At 42.5% G+C, this 17,560-nt stretch overlaps 1 protein-coding gene across 1 annotated transcript in view; it reads left to right on the plus strand.

Annotated features, from left to right (window-relative positions):
- Nucleotides 1-17,560, plus strand: part of MAGI2 (membrane associated guanylate kinase, WW and PDZ domain containing 2) — an 880,265-nt gene that overhangs the window by 770,928 nt on the left and 91,777 nt on the right. Inside the window, exons 12-14 of the mRNA XM_025209602.1 lie at nucleotides 679-770; nucleotides 9,850-10,042; nucleotides 16,539-16,787. Of these exons, the coding sequence (XP_025065387.1) occupies nucleotides 679-770; nucleotides 9,850-10,042; nucleotides 16,539-16,787 (534 nt within the window). The remainder of the gene's footprint in view (nucleotides 1-678; nucleotides 771-9,849; nucleotides 10,043-16,538; nucleotides 16,788-17,560) is intronic.

Raw genomic sequence — 17,560 nt, forward strand, 5'->3', positions numbered from 1 at the left:
TAGTTGGATCTGATAATTTTTCTTGTATGTCTAGCTCCCACTGAAGATTACTGTTCTAATGAATTATAATGAAGTTACAAAGTAAAGGGCATCACTGGGCACATCAACACGAGATGCCATGGTGCCACAGCAATGAACTACAGCGCCATAGCTTGTTGCTACCACACAGTAGTGTTGCCGGGCACTAACCGTGTGGTGGCAATACTGCATAATAGTAACAAGTTACTGCACAGTAGCGTTGGGCAAAAACCATGCGGCAATGGTACTGTGCAGTAACGCCGGTTTCTGCACAGTTTTTCCTTTCAGTAACAACTGCACAATCTGCCACATGTGTAGACATGGCCAATGTGCCAACCAACAAAACACAAGGCAAAAGCAGTTATAGGAAGAAGGCAGCATACCAGGCCTTGTATCTTGGACAGATTTTTTCTCATACTAGTCACGTGTGACAGCTTTCTAGTTTGGGGTCAGTGTACTTTACTACATGTCATCATCTTCTGATATAGCCTCATATTCAAGTGCTTGTGTCTTCTCTTTGTCTGGGTGCAATGTACTATGTTTCATTACAGTTTTCACCAGCTGTAACAGGACTCATTAACCATTTTCAATACACAAATCACAGGGTTATTCAAGGGAAAATACAAACATATTATTCACTGGTATTTCCTTTTAAACCAGGTCCAGATTACAAAGAGCTGGATGTTCACCTTCGGAGGATGGAGTCTGGGTTTGGCTTCAGAATCCTGGGAGGAGATGAACCTGGACAGCCTGTGAGTTATTTTTTCATGACTTTCCATTTTATAACTTAAATATTTTTGTAAATGTCAGAAAACTATCACTTTGTATGATAATCATAAAGGGATGGGTCCCTAGGACTCTTAGCAGAAATAACATTTTCTTGTTCATCCATTGAAAAAGACAGGTTTCTCAACTTGTCAGCATCTCCATCTAAACCGTGTCTCTACAAATCAGTACATATGAATTTAAGAAGAGCGCACTCCTCACCTTGTTGGGGAGTGAATATTAGCTGGCGTCTTTTAATTATTGACATGCAGAGATCAAGTACTAAGTTTAACCAAGAGATTCAGATTCTAATTTTGAAAGTGCATGCATGAGTGAATACCATTGTTAACAACATCATTCATTTTGGGAAATACTTACTTCAGATGTACTGAAATGTTATGCAGCACAGTGAAATCCTTTCCTCACTAGAACCAGTGAAAATTTTCTTTAAAGCTAAGTACTGATACTCAAAAAGCTCAAGGCTGAATTGATTCAATCTTTGTAGGTTTCTGTAAACTGCCTAGATTGAATCAAGAAAAGTGAACTGATGTTCACTTTTCAAACATGAAATGCAGCCAGATCCCTGCAGTGGTCCATGCTGGGGGGTGCACTAGAGCATGCCTGCCAGCCTGCTGGCCACTGTAGAGAGCCAGGAGACAAGTGACTTCCCCAGCCATGCTCCCTCTTCAGCCTCCAGCCAGCTGAGGAGGGGCCATGGGAGGAAACCCCCCACCCCCGACTGGACCCCTAGCCAGGGTCTCCCTGGTACCGGGGAAGAGGGAGGGGTGAAGCCCCCAGTGAAGCATTTCTCTCTTTCTCCTCCATGCTCTGAGCTGGTTCCCTTAGCAGTGCCCCCTCTTCAGCCTGAACCAACTGAGGAGGGGGTGTAGAGGGAACCCCCCAACCCTGCACCAGACCCTCAGCTGGGGTCTCCCCAGTGTGAGGGTAAAGGGGGAAGAGGGAAGCCCCAAGCAGGATGTTTCTCCCTCTCTTCCCCCACCGCCCCTCACCCAGAGCTGAAGCTGAGCCAATCACCTGGCTATACCCTCTCCTTGGCCAGCTGGCCAGCTGGGGAGGGAGTGGGTGGGGGGTGGGAAACACCCCCATCACCAGCTCTGGGCCCCGAGGTGGGCTGTGCTGGGTGCTGGACTCAGGGGAAGCCTGCAGTTGAGGCCATTTTTACCCCTTCCATTCCCTCCTCAGCCCGCCTGTTGGCCACGGAGGGGGAGTGGCTGGGTGATGACCCCAGCTCCCGGCTTGGGCAAGGGGAGTAAAGCCCCCACTGTGGGGGGTGGAAGGTAAAATGGCTTCCACAGCAGGCTTCTCCCTCATGTGGACCACAGCCTGGCTGGGGGTCCAGAGCCAAGTGGGAGGGCCCTCCTACCCCACACTTCCTCCTCAGCTGGCCTACCAGCCAAGTGGGAGGGGGCATGGCCGGGTGATTGCCACAGCTCCCGGCTGTGGGGAATCCTGCAGTGGAGGCTTTACTCACCCCCAGTCTTGGAGCCAAGGCAATCACAGAGGTGATAACCCAGCTATACCCCCTCCCAGGCTGGTGGGCCCATCTTAGGAGGGAGTTGGCAGAGGGAAACTTCCCCCCTCTACCTGGCTCTGGACCCCCAGCTGGGCTGTGCCTGGTGCAGAGTGGGGGGGGAGCCTGAAGTGGGAGCTTTACTCCCCCCGCCTGAGCCAGGAACTGGGAGCTTGCACAATGACCCAGCCATGTCCTCTCCCTGGCCAGCAGGCAGGCTGAGGAGGGGATTTGGGGTGGGGGGAATGGCTGCCTTCCCTCCCACTATTCCAGACCCCCAGCTAGGCTGTGCCAGGCAATGGTGGGGGAGCCCACAATGGGGTTTTTTTTTACTACCCCCACCGAAGCTGGGAGCCAGGGCAATCACCCAGCCACACCACTTCCTCAGCTGGTGGGCCCCCCTTGCTCCAGACCCCCAGCCAAACTGTGCCCAGCATACAGGGAAGCCTGCAGTTGGGGGTTTACTCCCCCTACCCCAGCTGGAAGCCAGGCCTATTCCCCCGGTGGAGGAGATGGCAGGGCCAGGGGAATCCATCAGGCTCCAGGCTGCCGGGGATCTTAAAGCTGGGGGTAGGGCCACCCTGCTCTGCTGAAGCAGAGAACACGGCCCAGGGATGGACAGCATCCTGGGATGCTGGAGGACTGTGAGTTAAGTTGAGGTGATCTGGGACAGAAGTTCCATAAACCAGCTTGACCTAAATCACTTAACTACTACATCCATCTAGGTTTATTTTAAACCAGTTCCAGCCATTTTGAAAGCAGTTTAAGTGCACTGAACTTCTGTTCTGTCAGGCTAAGTACAGACAGTCAAAAAGCCCGAGGCTGAATTGATTCAGTCTTTGCAGTTTAGTCTAAGATGCAAAGATTGAACTAAAAAGCAAATGAACAGACATTCACTTTTGATTTAGGAAGTGCAGTCACATATCTGCAGTAGCTCAGGTCAGAAGCCAGGCAGTGCTAAAGCATGGCTCTCTGGCACATAGCTAGCATGGGCTGTGTGTTCGCTTCCTCTTCCTGCTGCCCCCGAGGTCTCTGGGATTTGCAGTCAAGACTCACAGCAGCAGGACTCTGCAGGGTTATTCATCACTTCCTCTTCCTACTTCCAGGTGCCTCTGGGATTAGTAATCCACAGTTGCAGCCAGCACTAAGTAAGCAAGGCAGGGCAACTCCGTACTTGGGGGAAGGGAAGTTTATCTCCCCTCCTTGGCTCCAGACCCCAGCAGGGATTTGTCTGGGATGGCCATTGAGCCAGCCCTCACTGCTCCAGCTAGGGAACAGAGGGGCGGGGCCAGCCCTGCTCTCTGGAGCAGACAGCAAAGCCAAGCCTAAGGCTGCAAAATGCTGGGGGACTCTGATTTAACTTGAACCAGGAAAGGGTCTGGGACAGAAGTTTCTTAAACCAGTTTGACCTAAATCAGTTAAATCTGATACTATATTCAACCAGGTTTACTTAAAACCAGTTTCAGCCATTCTGAAACTGGTTTATGTGCACTGAACTTCTATTCTGTTACAGGTTTAAACTGGTTCCTGATCATTTAAACCAGTTTATGTGTAACATTTGTCCCTAGCCTAAAGGCACAGTATAATAATGCATGTATTATCTATTAGAAAACATCATATCATATGTCATATACTGAGAAAATTCCAACATACATATTAAAATATGTACCATGCTCAAAGAGGAGATAACAACATGATGGATTGCCTTGGTCATGTACCTTTGATCACTTCATCTGCTCTGAGTGCTGTAATCTACTTTAACCTGGATTTATTCTACATTGCAAATCTCTGAACAGCTTCAAAAGGATCTTTTCTAAATTAAAAAATAGGATATAATAAATCTGCCAGGAAGGATGGTTTCCTTTTTTTTCTACCCAATTACAGAAATTCCCCTAAAATGCAAACTGACCAAAGTCACAGGACATTTAGTCATGTACCAGGAATGGGTTTAAGGACCAATAACCTGTGATTCATCAAACACAGAAATAGGAGTTTTATATTATTGAAGGGGGGATGTACATCCTTGCAAGCTCCTGAGATACATAATGATAGAATAACTGGAATAACTGTCTTACAGGCAGAGGGATACATGAAAAAGGGGACGCATACAATTCTAAAACATATCGCTGTGGTTTTTCATAAAATAAAAAAGCCTGCTCTTAGAAAACATTTACATCTTATCAAGTCAAAACAATACAAACAAAATGTATTTCAGACAGTTGTATTTTAATTCATATGGTTGTGTTTAAGAAACTAGTATATTTCCCCATATTTATATATAGAGATGTGTTGATAAATAAGGACATTATAATGGTGACTCCTCTATTCTGAAACATATACATCATCATCCACAAAAGGCGTGTCTGCACCGTGACGGTGTCATCCCCCAGCTCCGACGTTCCTGAACATGGCAGACCTACCTGCTACACACATGCCAAACCCAGAGATCTGCAGGTCAGGCCACTCCAGAGTCACCCCAGCTACTGCTCTCAAGCACATCTGAGCCAAAAAGTCTCAAGACCAGCCACAGTGATACCCTGGCATAGCCTCTTCAATATATTTCTGGTTTTGGAGCATGTTGGGCGGGAAGATGAGAGACATGGTAACAGCAGCACCCTGCCACCCCACTGTGGACATGAACAAAGGGAGCTAGGCACCAAAATGCCATTTTGCCACCATTTAATCCTGTAGGTGACTGACTTTCTCCAGGTGGCCGTGCACAAAACTCAGGCCACCGAGGTGCTCAAAGCCCAAATTCTGCTGATACTCTCAAACTTCAAAGTGCAAGGGTCCCAGAAACAAGGAAAAGGAATTTTGCATCTGTAGTCTATTAGCTACAGCACTCCAGTGGAAGGGGGTAGTCCTGGGTTGTGGCCCCTGCTCTGAGACATATCTATACATTTTACATTAGACAGTCATTGGTTAAAAACAGAAATAACCCTGGCAGTAGATACCAGACCCCAAGGATTCCCTGCTCCTTAAAGAGGGCCATAACCACTGGGCTAAGAGGGAACCAAAGAGCCAGGTTCCCCCTCTCCTGTTCTCTTTCTGTCCCCAAGCCTTTCGCACTGTTGGCTATCCAGTGGTCCAGTTTCAAAAGGAGGGATGGATGAGCCTCAGTCTAGCCTGGCTCAGAGCCTGGTGGTTGGGGCACTCTCTTGGTAGTAGGAGCTGTAAATTCAAATCTTGTCAGAGTAAAGAGGATCTAAAACTTGTGCCCTTCTAGTTCTTGAGCAAATACTCTAGCTACAGGATTATTGGATAAAAGGTTGGCATCGCCACCACTCATTTCAAGCTAAAGTCAATGCTGTTGGTGTGGATTAGGCAAAATTATTATTCTTCTTGATGGTGGAAGTCTCTCCAGGTACTTAGGTGGAGCTTAGATGCTTCCTAGCAGTATTTTAATTGCAGCAGAACTTAGGCTGGAACATAATGCTGAGGCCTGCCTAAGCACTTCCCCTGACTCACTGCTGCACATGCTCAGAGATTGTATTATAGGTAACTAGAGAAGTCTGAAGTCCAGCATGGGGATTTCTCATGAATTTTGTGGCTGCTGGCATAATACCATTTTGAATTGTTATTTGAAATTTAGTTCCCCAAACTTTGTCTAAGTCCCATTTAGGTGCCTAAAGAAGCACTTTGAATCTTGCCTAGGGATTTTAGAATCTAAATCCCATTTTCAAAAAAAACCTTGAAAACTAAGCCTCATTGAAATTCATTAGGACTTAACTTCCTAAATACAAAGTCACTCTAACAATGAATATAAGAGGCATTTACAATTTTAACCTGTAATCTATAGGAAAGTGTCATCATTCCAACAGTATGAAAATCTCTCTGTTGACTGTCTTCTGTTTGCATCATCAAACTTATCATCTGCAAAGAAGACAAACCTAATATTTCCATAATGTCTGTGCAACTTGGATTTTAAGTGAAACATTTCAACCTTACATTTCCAATCCTTCACTGACTCCCTGCTCCCCCATGCACAGCCCATCTGCAGTTACCCATGCTTTTCGCATTCAGACAAGGAAAGGCACCTGCAAATCACTTCATTCCCACTGAAATGTGCAGCAAGGCATTTTGAAATATTGTTTTTCAGCTTCCCTGCTGTGTGCTCTGGTAACACAAAACAAAAGGAAATTTTCATTGGCTTTTGTCTTGGTGGTTTCAGTTTCTTAAAGAGAGCATTGGATTTCTTAACATGAGGCAATACTTTTTTATGACAAGCAATTTACACAAAGTTTTTTAAAAAATGATGGTGCCAACACACTAGTAGGACCCTAGTAGAGTTTGCTTCAGGTTATATTGTCCATCTGATACCAGAATTTAGAAAGAAATTGTTCAACAGGAGTGCTCCGCTTGCTTTGTATGCACAAAGACATTTATAAAATAGAGATGAGTTGTGCAGTGTCATTAAGCTACTGCAAGGTTAGGCCTAAATTTATTAATGATCCAAAAGGATATGAACAGTGGGTGGCAATGTTTTCAGATAAAAAATAATTATTTAGTCAACACTAAAAAAAAAGCCTGTTAGAAACTTCAGAGAGATCCTAGAAGGCTAGGAAAATGGGTTCTGTAGGGACAGATCAAATACCATATTGGCAAAAAAGAAGGAATGGGCACTGAAAGAAATTATTGAAAGAAACTATTTAAAGTATACCCGATGCTAAATTAACTGGAAATACTCAAGAAAAAGGCCTGAATGAATAGGTCAGCAAATACAACCACTCAAAGCACAACTTCAGACAAAAAACAGAAACAAAATGCTGGTTCATGTATTGAACATGATAGAAAACTCTTTTTTTCAAAGTAAGGAATACAAATTTTCATGCATCAGGGTTTAAAACACTCCTAACTAGACAGGGGTCTGAAAAAAAACTTTTTCTATGGAAAAATTATTCTATTATTGTCTACAATGTCTTTTCTTTTTACATTGCTGGAGGATCTGGTAATGCTGGTCAGAGACAGGATAAGAGACAAGTCAAGCCACTGGTCAGTTCCTAACTTTATCAGTCACTGCTTATTTTAGTGCTTTTGAAAATCATTATGCATGTATGATGATTATTTAGCGGGTGAGTCTACACGTGCGCTTTAATACACAGTAGCCTATACTACTGCGCATTAAAGCATTACATAAAAAAACATGCAGTGATGCTAATGTGCAATAAAATAGCCTACTTGAAAATGGTGTGCTTTCATTACTCAGCACTAAGGCAGCCTAATGCACATTTCTTTAGTACCTCACATTGGAGGTACTAAAATTAATGCACATTAGAAAAAACACCTTAATGCATATGTAGACGCACCCAGTGAATCATAACTTGTTGAAAAATAATTTTTAATCAAAAGGCAAGAAGATCTATTATGTAACAACATTTTCATTTATAGGTACTCAGCCACCACCACTATGATGCCTAACTGTAATTCAGATATGAAACTCAAATATTTTCAGGGAGCAAGTATATGACTATAACTTAGAGCTGGCTACGTCTCCACGAGATGCTGACTGCTCAGTCATTACTGCACAGTCATTTAGTAATTACACAAGTACTGAATGACTGCATAGTAATCACAGTTACTACACAGCAGCATCACCAAATGTCTTTTAGGTGACACTGACTGTGCAGTAGCTCGTTACTAGTGCACAGTAGTAGCATCACGTCGCACTTTGTGCCACACAACACTGCTGTGTAGTAGTAACTAGTTGCTGTGGAGTCACTGTCTTGTGTAGATGAAGCCAATGAATACTAATAGCACTTCTAGTTCTACTTCCTACTGGCAGACTAAAGGTTCAAGAGAGCAGACTATTTGATATTTTATCAGCATGGATTCTGATATAAAGTAAGTGAAAAGTACTCTGATTATAAATTAAGGAACAGGTTTTTCCCATGCTAATCTTTCAAGCTATAGTGAGTTAACAAACATTGTCTTCCTGGATAATTAGCTGCAAATCCTTACTTGCTGGAGACACAAAATCAAAACCTTTTGAAAAGCTTTGGAGAGGAGATCTATCTAAACATAGCTTTGGGTTGCTTTTTATTGTCCAGTAAAGGAGCATAAATGAATATTTTATCATTGGGTTTTGCACAAAGTACTTTCCAAACCTTTGAGATGTTTTTCAGCATTTTGAAGAATAGAATGAAATATCTAAAAGGAAAATCTCTGGGAACTCAGCTTGTCACAACTTAAAGGGAACTTGAAAACAGTAGGAAGAAGGAAAATGCTGTGACTTTTTTTCTTTTTGCGATGTTTTGGAAACAAAAGAGGACTGTTGGGAGACCTGAGAGAAGGAAAACTTTACAAGGTTCTTGATAGGAAGCTTGCTTCGAATACTTTTTTTTTCTTGTGGGAGGTTTGCCTTCTCAGACCCTGCAGAACTTTGAATGGTTGTCAGAGTTCAAGGTCACTGCTGTGGAAATACTTACTGTATGAATCTGACCCACAACCTAGCCCTTGAAAGTCTCCTATGGGTGCCTGTCTGCATAGTATCTCCAGAGGAGCCACAGTTATAGGTCCCACAATGGGTGCTATTAAATTTGAGTGCAGGGGAAGCATTGCTCAGACATTAATACAGCTTTGGGCTATGCTAATTCCTGAGCAGCTCTACTCCCCTCCCCTGGCTACTTTTCCTTTTTTTTGTTCATCATGCAGTGCTTACCCCAAATTGAAACAAGAAAGAAAGTCTGGAAGATTTTTTTCCCCCTGAAATAAATGCGTCATGGAAAGATGCATCTGGAAAAAATATATCTGCAAAAAAAGTCATTAGAGTCTTTTAAACATTCCTTTTTCACTGGGTTTACAGGGTTACATTTAAATACATATTTAAGCATGTCCATGATCTAAATATACCATCCACACAGAAGTATCTAACATTTCTCCTCTTTTTCTTGTCAGTCAGCTCGTTCTTTAACAAAGTTTATCATCAGCAATAGCAGTTGCTCAGGATCTTTTTTCTTAAAGAACCCTAAAGCAGGTGCAAAGTGTTTCCAGGGACTATTTGACACATCACTAATCACCTTTCAGGTAAAATATAACAGCTGTTTTATACTGCAGAGCAGTCAGGAAACTTGGGTGGGTAGTACTCAAGTTTTCATATTTTAAAGCCCAAAGGCTCATTGTGTTCATCTAGTCAGATCTCCTACAGACCACAGGCTTTAGTACTTTATGCTGTAACTACTGCATTTAGTACTTTATGCTATAACCACTACTAACCCAATCACTTGTGACTGAAGTAATATATTACTTTTTGAGATACAGTTTTGATGTAAATGTTACAAGACTAGAACTCTCAGGTTTCTTGTAGTTCTCATTTTTTAGACAAATAGAACGACATTTTAATGGATCATGATGAGTGACTATGGCCTTTGTTCTCACACTGTTTCCCTATACCACATGAAAGCATTAATTTAAACAGAAAAGTAAAAGTAAGATGAACTGCCAGCAAAATCTTAGGTGTGGTATGGCAGGCTTCAGCCAGCACATGTATTTAACCTTTCTGTGTTGTTTTTTTTCTTTTTTTTCTTTTTACTGTATAGATTCTGATTGGAGCTGTAATTTCAATGGGCTCTGCAGACAGAGATGGTCGTCTACATCCTGGTGATGAGTTAGTGTATGTAGATGGGATTCCAGTAGCTGGCAAAACCCACCGATATGTGATTGATCTCATGCATAATGCAGCCCGAAATGGGCAAGTGAATCTTACTGTGAGAAGAAAGGTGCTATCAACAGGTATGTTAAAAGGAGATTGGGGAAAAAACAACCAGTCTTATCCTGCATTAGTAAGATGCATAATAATTTAGATACTGCTTAAAATTAAATAAATAAATAACTTCAATATAAATATTTCTATTTTAAAGAAAAAAAAAATTGAAAAGTTGTGTGTGCCATCCCCTGGCAGCATTTGTCATGCAAACAGTGCAGCACAGTGTTCCTTCCTAGAGAATCAAGAAGTAACACTGCTTTTCCTGGTGTAATGTCATGAGCCTTTCCGGTTTTTAACATGCTGTGTTGTCCCATGTCTTCCCCATTTGTGCCATTTTAGGGCCAAACAGTGCTTTGTTTGTGTCACGGGTCTTGTTGAAGTCATCCATGTCAGTAAGGCAAGCAGGAACAGGCTCAAAGACTAAGCTATTTAAGGAAAAGGTGCCTTTTATTAGTTTGATATTAGTTTGTGCCCTCTCTGAAGTTAATTAGCATTCTGCCATGGACTTCAAGGGAGCTGGCTCAATCCTTTTAGTGTTATTTAAATAAATTCTAGGAACAGGGTAGTTTGGTTCCTCTCTCCAACCATTTAAAGTGACACATTTAAAACAACATTTAGAATGGAAGACAAATTAGTTACAATTTTTTCAACCAGGAACAAATGAGGTGCTACTAGTAACACACACAGAATGGGATTTTTTTTTAATGTATATCCTAGCAGCATCTATTAGTACAAGTTCTGTTTTCATTCAGTTAAGATCTCTGCTTATTTGGAGAGAAAATGGTGTTTAATAATCTAATATAACCCTGAGAACACACTTGTCATTAGTGCACCTTACTGAGGGATCAAAAGTGAGCAAAATCCTGCTAACAACCCCTTCTGTTTCCTCCCTCTCCATCTACTAAAGAGTCTTTCTTCTTTCCCTGCTTCATCTCCCTTGCCGTTACCTCCTTGCTCACCCCCTTGAGCCAAAGAGTTTATGTTCCCAACCTAATTCTTGTTCTTCATAGTCCCTATCTCCCACCTCTGGCATGCTGTCAGTTCTGTACCAGTCTTCCCCCATCTTGGGACTGACTTTCTTCTGTTACTGACTCTAGAGTCCTGCAGCCAGAAACCCTCCCTCCAACCTGGCACAACACCGCCAAGCAGCTCCCCAAACTCTAGGAAAATGGCCAGTAACCAAGGTAATACACTAAACATATGTGAAGTACTTAGTTTCCTAGAGGTTGGCAGATCTTATCAGCCTATGTAGAGATAGGGCGCAGGCAAGAAAATGATAAGCAATAATACAGAGTAGTTGTAATTTGGTGTGTGATTGCCTTATATTATGCACAGAACTTTGTAAGAGGTTCTACTAGCCACCCTGCACTCCTGGCACAAAAACTGAATTAACCAGGTAAAACACCCTGAATTATTCTTTAGCCTGGATAGCGACACAGTGAGAAAGATAGTGTCTGACTCATTACTGTTTACCTGCTTATGAACCTATAGGATGTTAAATTAATTATAATATATGTTCTCTAAATAACAATGAGGCATAATTTACATGGAGATAAGCTGAACAATACAAAACCAGTGAAAATATATTCACCCACATCACACCTAAGACTGATTGGGTTGACATGAATTTATCATTCAACTGGGCATGTGCAATATGAAGAATTTGGGTTTTCCTTATGATGTTGTAAAATATTTGTACATCAAAAAGTAGGTTGCAGAAGTATTTTCCCAGTGCTTTCAATTAGTCTTATAGTTTTGTAATGCTTTCAGTTCATATTGATGTACAACATTAAGGCCCTGATTCTGCAAGAAACAGGGTTTATGCAGAGATGTCTGCCTGCACATTGTAACCTAAGGATTAAGGCCTTGTTATCTATGCATTCAGTTTCAAACAAATAAGACTTTTGTATTTGTTGGGTATGTCTGATGCTCATCTAAGTTTAACTTATGCAATTTCAGTGCGATCAATAGGCTTCCACAGATTTAACTGAGAGAAGAATATGATCAATTTTCTCTGCATGGCAAACATGTTTGCTTTATGGAAAAATCAGAAATACCTGGGGGAAAATGTAAGGAAAACTGGAATTTGAAAAAAACAAAAGAAAAAAAAAGAATTGCTTCTTTTTTTAAAAATGGCTTCCTTTTTATTTCCCCTGACATAACAATTGAAAAGATTCATGCTGAATGTTGTGAATATTTAATACACTGACATTCACAAATATGTTTGTCCTCTGTCTGGTTAATAGCTTCATGTCCTGTGAATGATATCTGGAAGTTGTGGAAGTCAAGCATAAAAGTACTTAGACAGCTTGAGGTTATCTAGAAAGAAAATAAAAGGAACAAATAAGCGTGAGAGAAAGAACAAGCTGCAGGCAGTACTGGTTGAATAAACAGAATAGGTGTAGAGGAAGGGCCCTAGAAAGAAAGATCTCCTTAGGTGGTCCCATTATACACACTCCCAAACCACAGACTCAAGACAAGGGCTGTGCAGATATTGTTGGCTTCAGTTTCAAACACAGCCCAGCAATTTTATTCATAAGTTTTAAAAAAAAAAACTCCAATCTGTAAAGAGAATCCCTCCTCTCCTCCATGTCTTCAAGGGCTTTCTCTAGGAGACGGGGTAGAAAGATGTTCACCAGTTTTGAGCTGTCAGAAAATTAGCAAAATCTGAGGTTAGAAGACATCACCCAAAAGGAGTTTAAGATTTGACGTGAATATTTTGTACAGCTTGTCAGCAGAATCATAGACTGCCTCTTTCCCCAGAACTGACATAGCAACATTACCAACCCTGAAAACTATTTTGTTAGGAAGGGGTGTCAGTTGAAAGCATTTAGAAATTAGAAGCTATTTTTTTGCAAGAAGAGTAAGTAAAGTTAAATATTTCTGATAAAACTCTAACAGCCATCTAAACTTCTCTTCCCCTCCTTTATCATTCTTTTCCTGTACTTCATAGCAATCTGTTGCATTCATTTCTAGCTAAGCTAGCTCCTGATCATTCAGAAGGGAAAGATAATTTTCTTTTTGTTACAGCCCTACCAACATAAACAGTATTCAACCTTCTAAAACATGACAGCCAGAAAATGAGATCTCTCTTGTCACTGACTATGGCATTTAGTTGCAGATTTGGTTCAATAACTCTTGAAGATTTTCAATTCTAATGTCTCAGTATAATCATTGTTTGTTTTCCATTCTCTCTAATCACTTAATTTCAAAGTCACACAAGGTCTGCTAAAGGACACACTTTCCTGAAAATTCAACAGCTTATCCTTGGATCATGTTTCTTTACTAAGACAAAAATATTTTATGCTGAGACATTCCATTTCTAATCTGTACATTTTCTTCCTGGGGTATGTGAATCTCTTCAGGAAGTTTGTAACATAACTAGTCTGTTGCTACTGCTGTGAACAAAATACATGCTATTTTATATCCAGTAGGCCTGTGCAAGTCGACAGCAATCCGATCCGGCTTTGGATCCGGCCACTTTGGATGGCTGCGATCTGATCCAGAGCTCCCGACTAGGTTTCTGCATCGATCCGGCCAAAGCAGCTCTGAAGTTTCAGAGCCACCTCGGAGATCCGGCCATAGGGTATAATGGGGGAATCAATGAAATATCTATAACTTTGTTGTTTTTTGTCCAATTTGGATGAAACTTGCAGAGATGGTAGCTTCTGCTGAGAGCATGAAATCTGCCAAGTTGCAAGATGATTGGTGCAGGGGTTTGTGGGGAACTGTACCCCAAATTCTTGAAAGCCAAACTCATGTCACAGCTGTGTGTTACATCACAGGGGGGTCAAAACTGCAGGGGATGGTAGCTCTTACTGAAGCCACAAAGCCTGCCACGTTTCAAGAAGATCAGTGCAGGGGTTTGGGGGGAACTGCCCCTCAAGCTGGGGACAAGCAAAACCCTGTGTGTGTTAAGGCGCAGCAGGGTGACAGCCGCAGGGAGGGTGGCCCCTGCTGCGGACAGGACATCTGCCAGCAGTCGAGGAGATGGGTGCAGGGGGGTTCTGAGGCCCTGCACCCCTAGCTGCTGACAGACAAAACTCATGCCATGGGTGCTGGTGGGACTGACTCTGTCTGTCTTGGGGCAGTCGATTGTCTGTATTAATTCTTTCCGCTCCTTAGCCTGGCTTGTAGGTGCTAATTGATGGCGATTAACTGGCTACATTAGCTATGTCCTGTGTATTGAGCTGGTCCCTGAGTGAATCATGATTGATGGGTAACTGGTAACACAGTAGCTTAGCAGCCAGGCCTGCAGTAGTGTCTCCCATGCCCCAAGACAGACACAGTCAGTCCCACAAGCACCCATGGCACCAGTTTTGCCTGTTGGCAGCTAGGGGTGCAGGGCCCCAGAACCCCCCTGCACCCATCTTCTCAACAGCTGGCAGGCTTTGTGGGCACAAAACCCCTGCACCGATCTTCTTGAAACATGGCAGGCCTTGTGGCCTTAGCATAGGCTACCACCCCTGCAGCTTTCACCCCCCTGTGTTATAACACCTAGACATGACATGAGTTTTGCTTTCAAGAATTTGGGGTGCAGTTTCCCCCAAACCCCTGCACCAATCTACTTGAAACTTTGCAAGCTTCATGCTCTCAGCAGAAGCTACTGTTTCTGCAAGTTTTATCCAAATTGGACAACAAACAACAACGTTATAGATATTTTATTGTTTCCCATTGTCACAACCCAAAGTTGTGGGGTTTTTTTGTTTGTGTGTGCTTCGGCACCGCTAAATTATGTTCCCGCTAAATTGCAGCTCCTTTGCACGGTGGAGTGTTCTGCTGCAATAGGAGAACCCGTGTGCAAAAGAATATTTCCCGCCGTTTGTAGCCTTCTTTGCATGGTGCATTTCTTTTGCATCATGGTGATCCACGGTGCAAAGGAGTTCCCGCCATTTGTATTTAGATCCGCCCAAGCCGGAGAGCAGAGCAGAGCAGAGCAGAGCAGAGCAAAGCAAAGCAAAGCAAAGCAAAGCAAAGCAAAGCAAAGCAAAGGAGTGGAGAGAAGCGGAAGAGACTTCGTGCTGTGTGAAGATCTCTAAGCGATGTGGACCCTAGCAGACCCAGCGCGTCTCTCTTAAGAAGGCAACAGAGGTCTAAACAGCCTCTGGCCTCTCCCCGTCGCCGAGCGCAATCCTAGACGTATCCCTATCCTATATACCCAATTTTCGAACCCACGGAGTCTTAACAGCTCTGGGGGACCTGGGAACCGAGTAGAACCCACGGAGATTCAGCCACTCCGTGAGGAAAGAATTGCCGAACCCGCGGAGCCTAAACCACTCCGGGGTCAAAGAACCGAGTTTGTCAGAGTCCTCCAATGAGGATTCAAGCGGAGCTGTGCCTGGAAAGCTGTCCAGCCTACACCGCGACCATCTTTGGTGTAAGTAAATAATCTTTTCAATCAACCATTACGCCTCCGTAACTGATTCTAGCTCGTGCGTACCAAACCGCCCCGCAGTTTTCTCCAGCCCCGCGTGCCCGGGCTGCTGGCCACAGCCTGCGTGCACAAAGACGGGCCCAGCTCGCACATGGCAAGGATGGGATTGGGAGCCGGCCTGCACACCCATTATATCCTATGGCCGGATATCCAAGGCGGCTCCGAAGCGCTTCAGAAGCTCCAAACCACTTCGGGAAGCCAAACAAGGCCAGCACTTCGACCCAGACGTGTTGCTTCAGACCTCAAAACGTGTGAAGCTTCTCCGGATCCGACGTTCTGTCCAAAGCCTCGCACAGCCCTAATATCCAGATGTATTAAAACAGTGATAAAATATGATTAATCTGAATAAAGCTACGCTCTTCTGTGTGCAAACTTCAGGTTACTATTAACAGTTTCTGTCTGCCAGCAATGCTTGTATAAAGATATACTTAATATCACTACATTTTTCTTCCTCTCTGCTTTTACTTATGCTAAAGTCATAGCTGAAAAGTTAATGGACTAAATTTGCATTTTTTATCATTTAAACTCTGTATTCAACAACATCTTTAAAACTTATAAATGAGCACTGTTGCTGTGGATGCATCAACAGAACAATTGCTTGTGATTATTTTTCATTGTATTGCTCTCCTATTCCATAAACATTGTTTGAGTATGCTAATCAATTTGTAAGAGATAAATTATGCAGCTAATCCTTTATTATCTGCCTGCTTAAATTCTTTGAATCTAGAAACAAATACTTTTATATTGGATTAGATAGTCACATTTTCCATTAGATGACACATCAGCTAATAGGCCAGAAAATGGCTCTCAACTTTCTGCTACCAAGGTTTCAGCTGCTTTTTGCAATGGAATTTCTCCCCTCATATTTGGGCAATATAGCAGTTTGTATTATCTGATTGCCCTTGAATGCTTTGCATAATCAGGTAGATTCCTGTCTTTCCACATCTGTTACAGTTCCCCTACTTAATATTCACAGTACTCTGTGCAGTAGATAGTCAGTTGTATTCATGTTGCATTAGCAAATGTACTGTAACTCAGAATGCCACTGAACAAGTCAGAGTGTAACAATGATATGATTTATATTTCAGGAGAACCGTGCCCAGAGAATGGCAGAAGCCCAGGCTCAGTGTCTACTCACCACAGTTCTCCAAGAAGTGACTATGCTGCTTACACTAACAGTAATCATGCTGTATCTAGTAGTAATGCTACACCCCCAGAGGGCTTTAGTTCACACAGCTTACAAACCAGTGATGTTGTCATCCACCGCAAAGAGAATGAAGGGTTTGGCTTTGTTATCATCAGCTCTTTGAACAGGCCTGAATCTGGATCTACGATAAGTAAGTAAAATCCTACTTTTCAGCCGTTACTTCTCCAGGTTTGCCTGGAGTAAAAATAAGATGACACCTCAACTCTCTATGTTCCTTGCTTAATCTGCTTCCACTTCAGAAAAGAAAAACAAAATAAAATGTTACGGGAGAAATTTCTGTCATCCCACTATTTAAAGTGATCCCAGAAAGTGTTTTCACTCTGGTTTTCAGTCACGCATTTATGAAAAAGGCCACTCTTCATATTATCCCAAATTAACAGTTTTGTTAAATTCAATATGATCATCAAAAATAAACCAAACCCATAGCCAATTAGGCACCTAGGACTCTATAGTTATTACACAGTTGCACTTCATGGCCAACTGGAACTATGTGGTGGCAGATGAGATAAAATAAATCGACCTATTCCCAAATTCACGTTCATAATAACTGGGAGTTAATTCATGAAGAATCTCCTACAAGCAATAGCTGTATGACATGAGTCTGAGATGTCCTATAGAAAGTGCTGATACAGAGACATACTAATGAGAAGAAGTGGTCAAAATTTGTTTGCCCAGATTTTTCTCCAGTCCAGGATGGATTTTTCTGACCAGAGAAAGAGAGACACCACCCAAAAGAACCAAGTGGTTAGGGCATTGAGGCCCTTTATAAAGGCTGTGTTTTTATAAATTTAATCTGCAGTACAGCTGTAAGTATATACATGTGGATGTCTGTAATCCAAATTAAAATTGGCTCCAGTCTGAATTAAGTAATCCTCACTGAATGCGGGTTAAAGTGAATGCAGA

The sequence above is a fragment of the Alligator sinensis genome, unplaced genomic scaffold, assembly GCF_000455745.1.
Source record: "Alligator sinensis unplaced genomic scaffold, ASM45574v1 scaffold670_1, whole genome shotgun sequence".
In the NCBI taxonomy this organism is placed as follows: domain Eukaryota; kingdom Metazoa; phylum Chordata; order Crocodylia; family Alligatoridae; genus Alligator; species Alligator sinensis.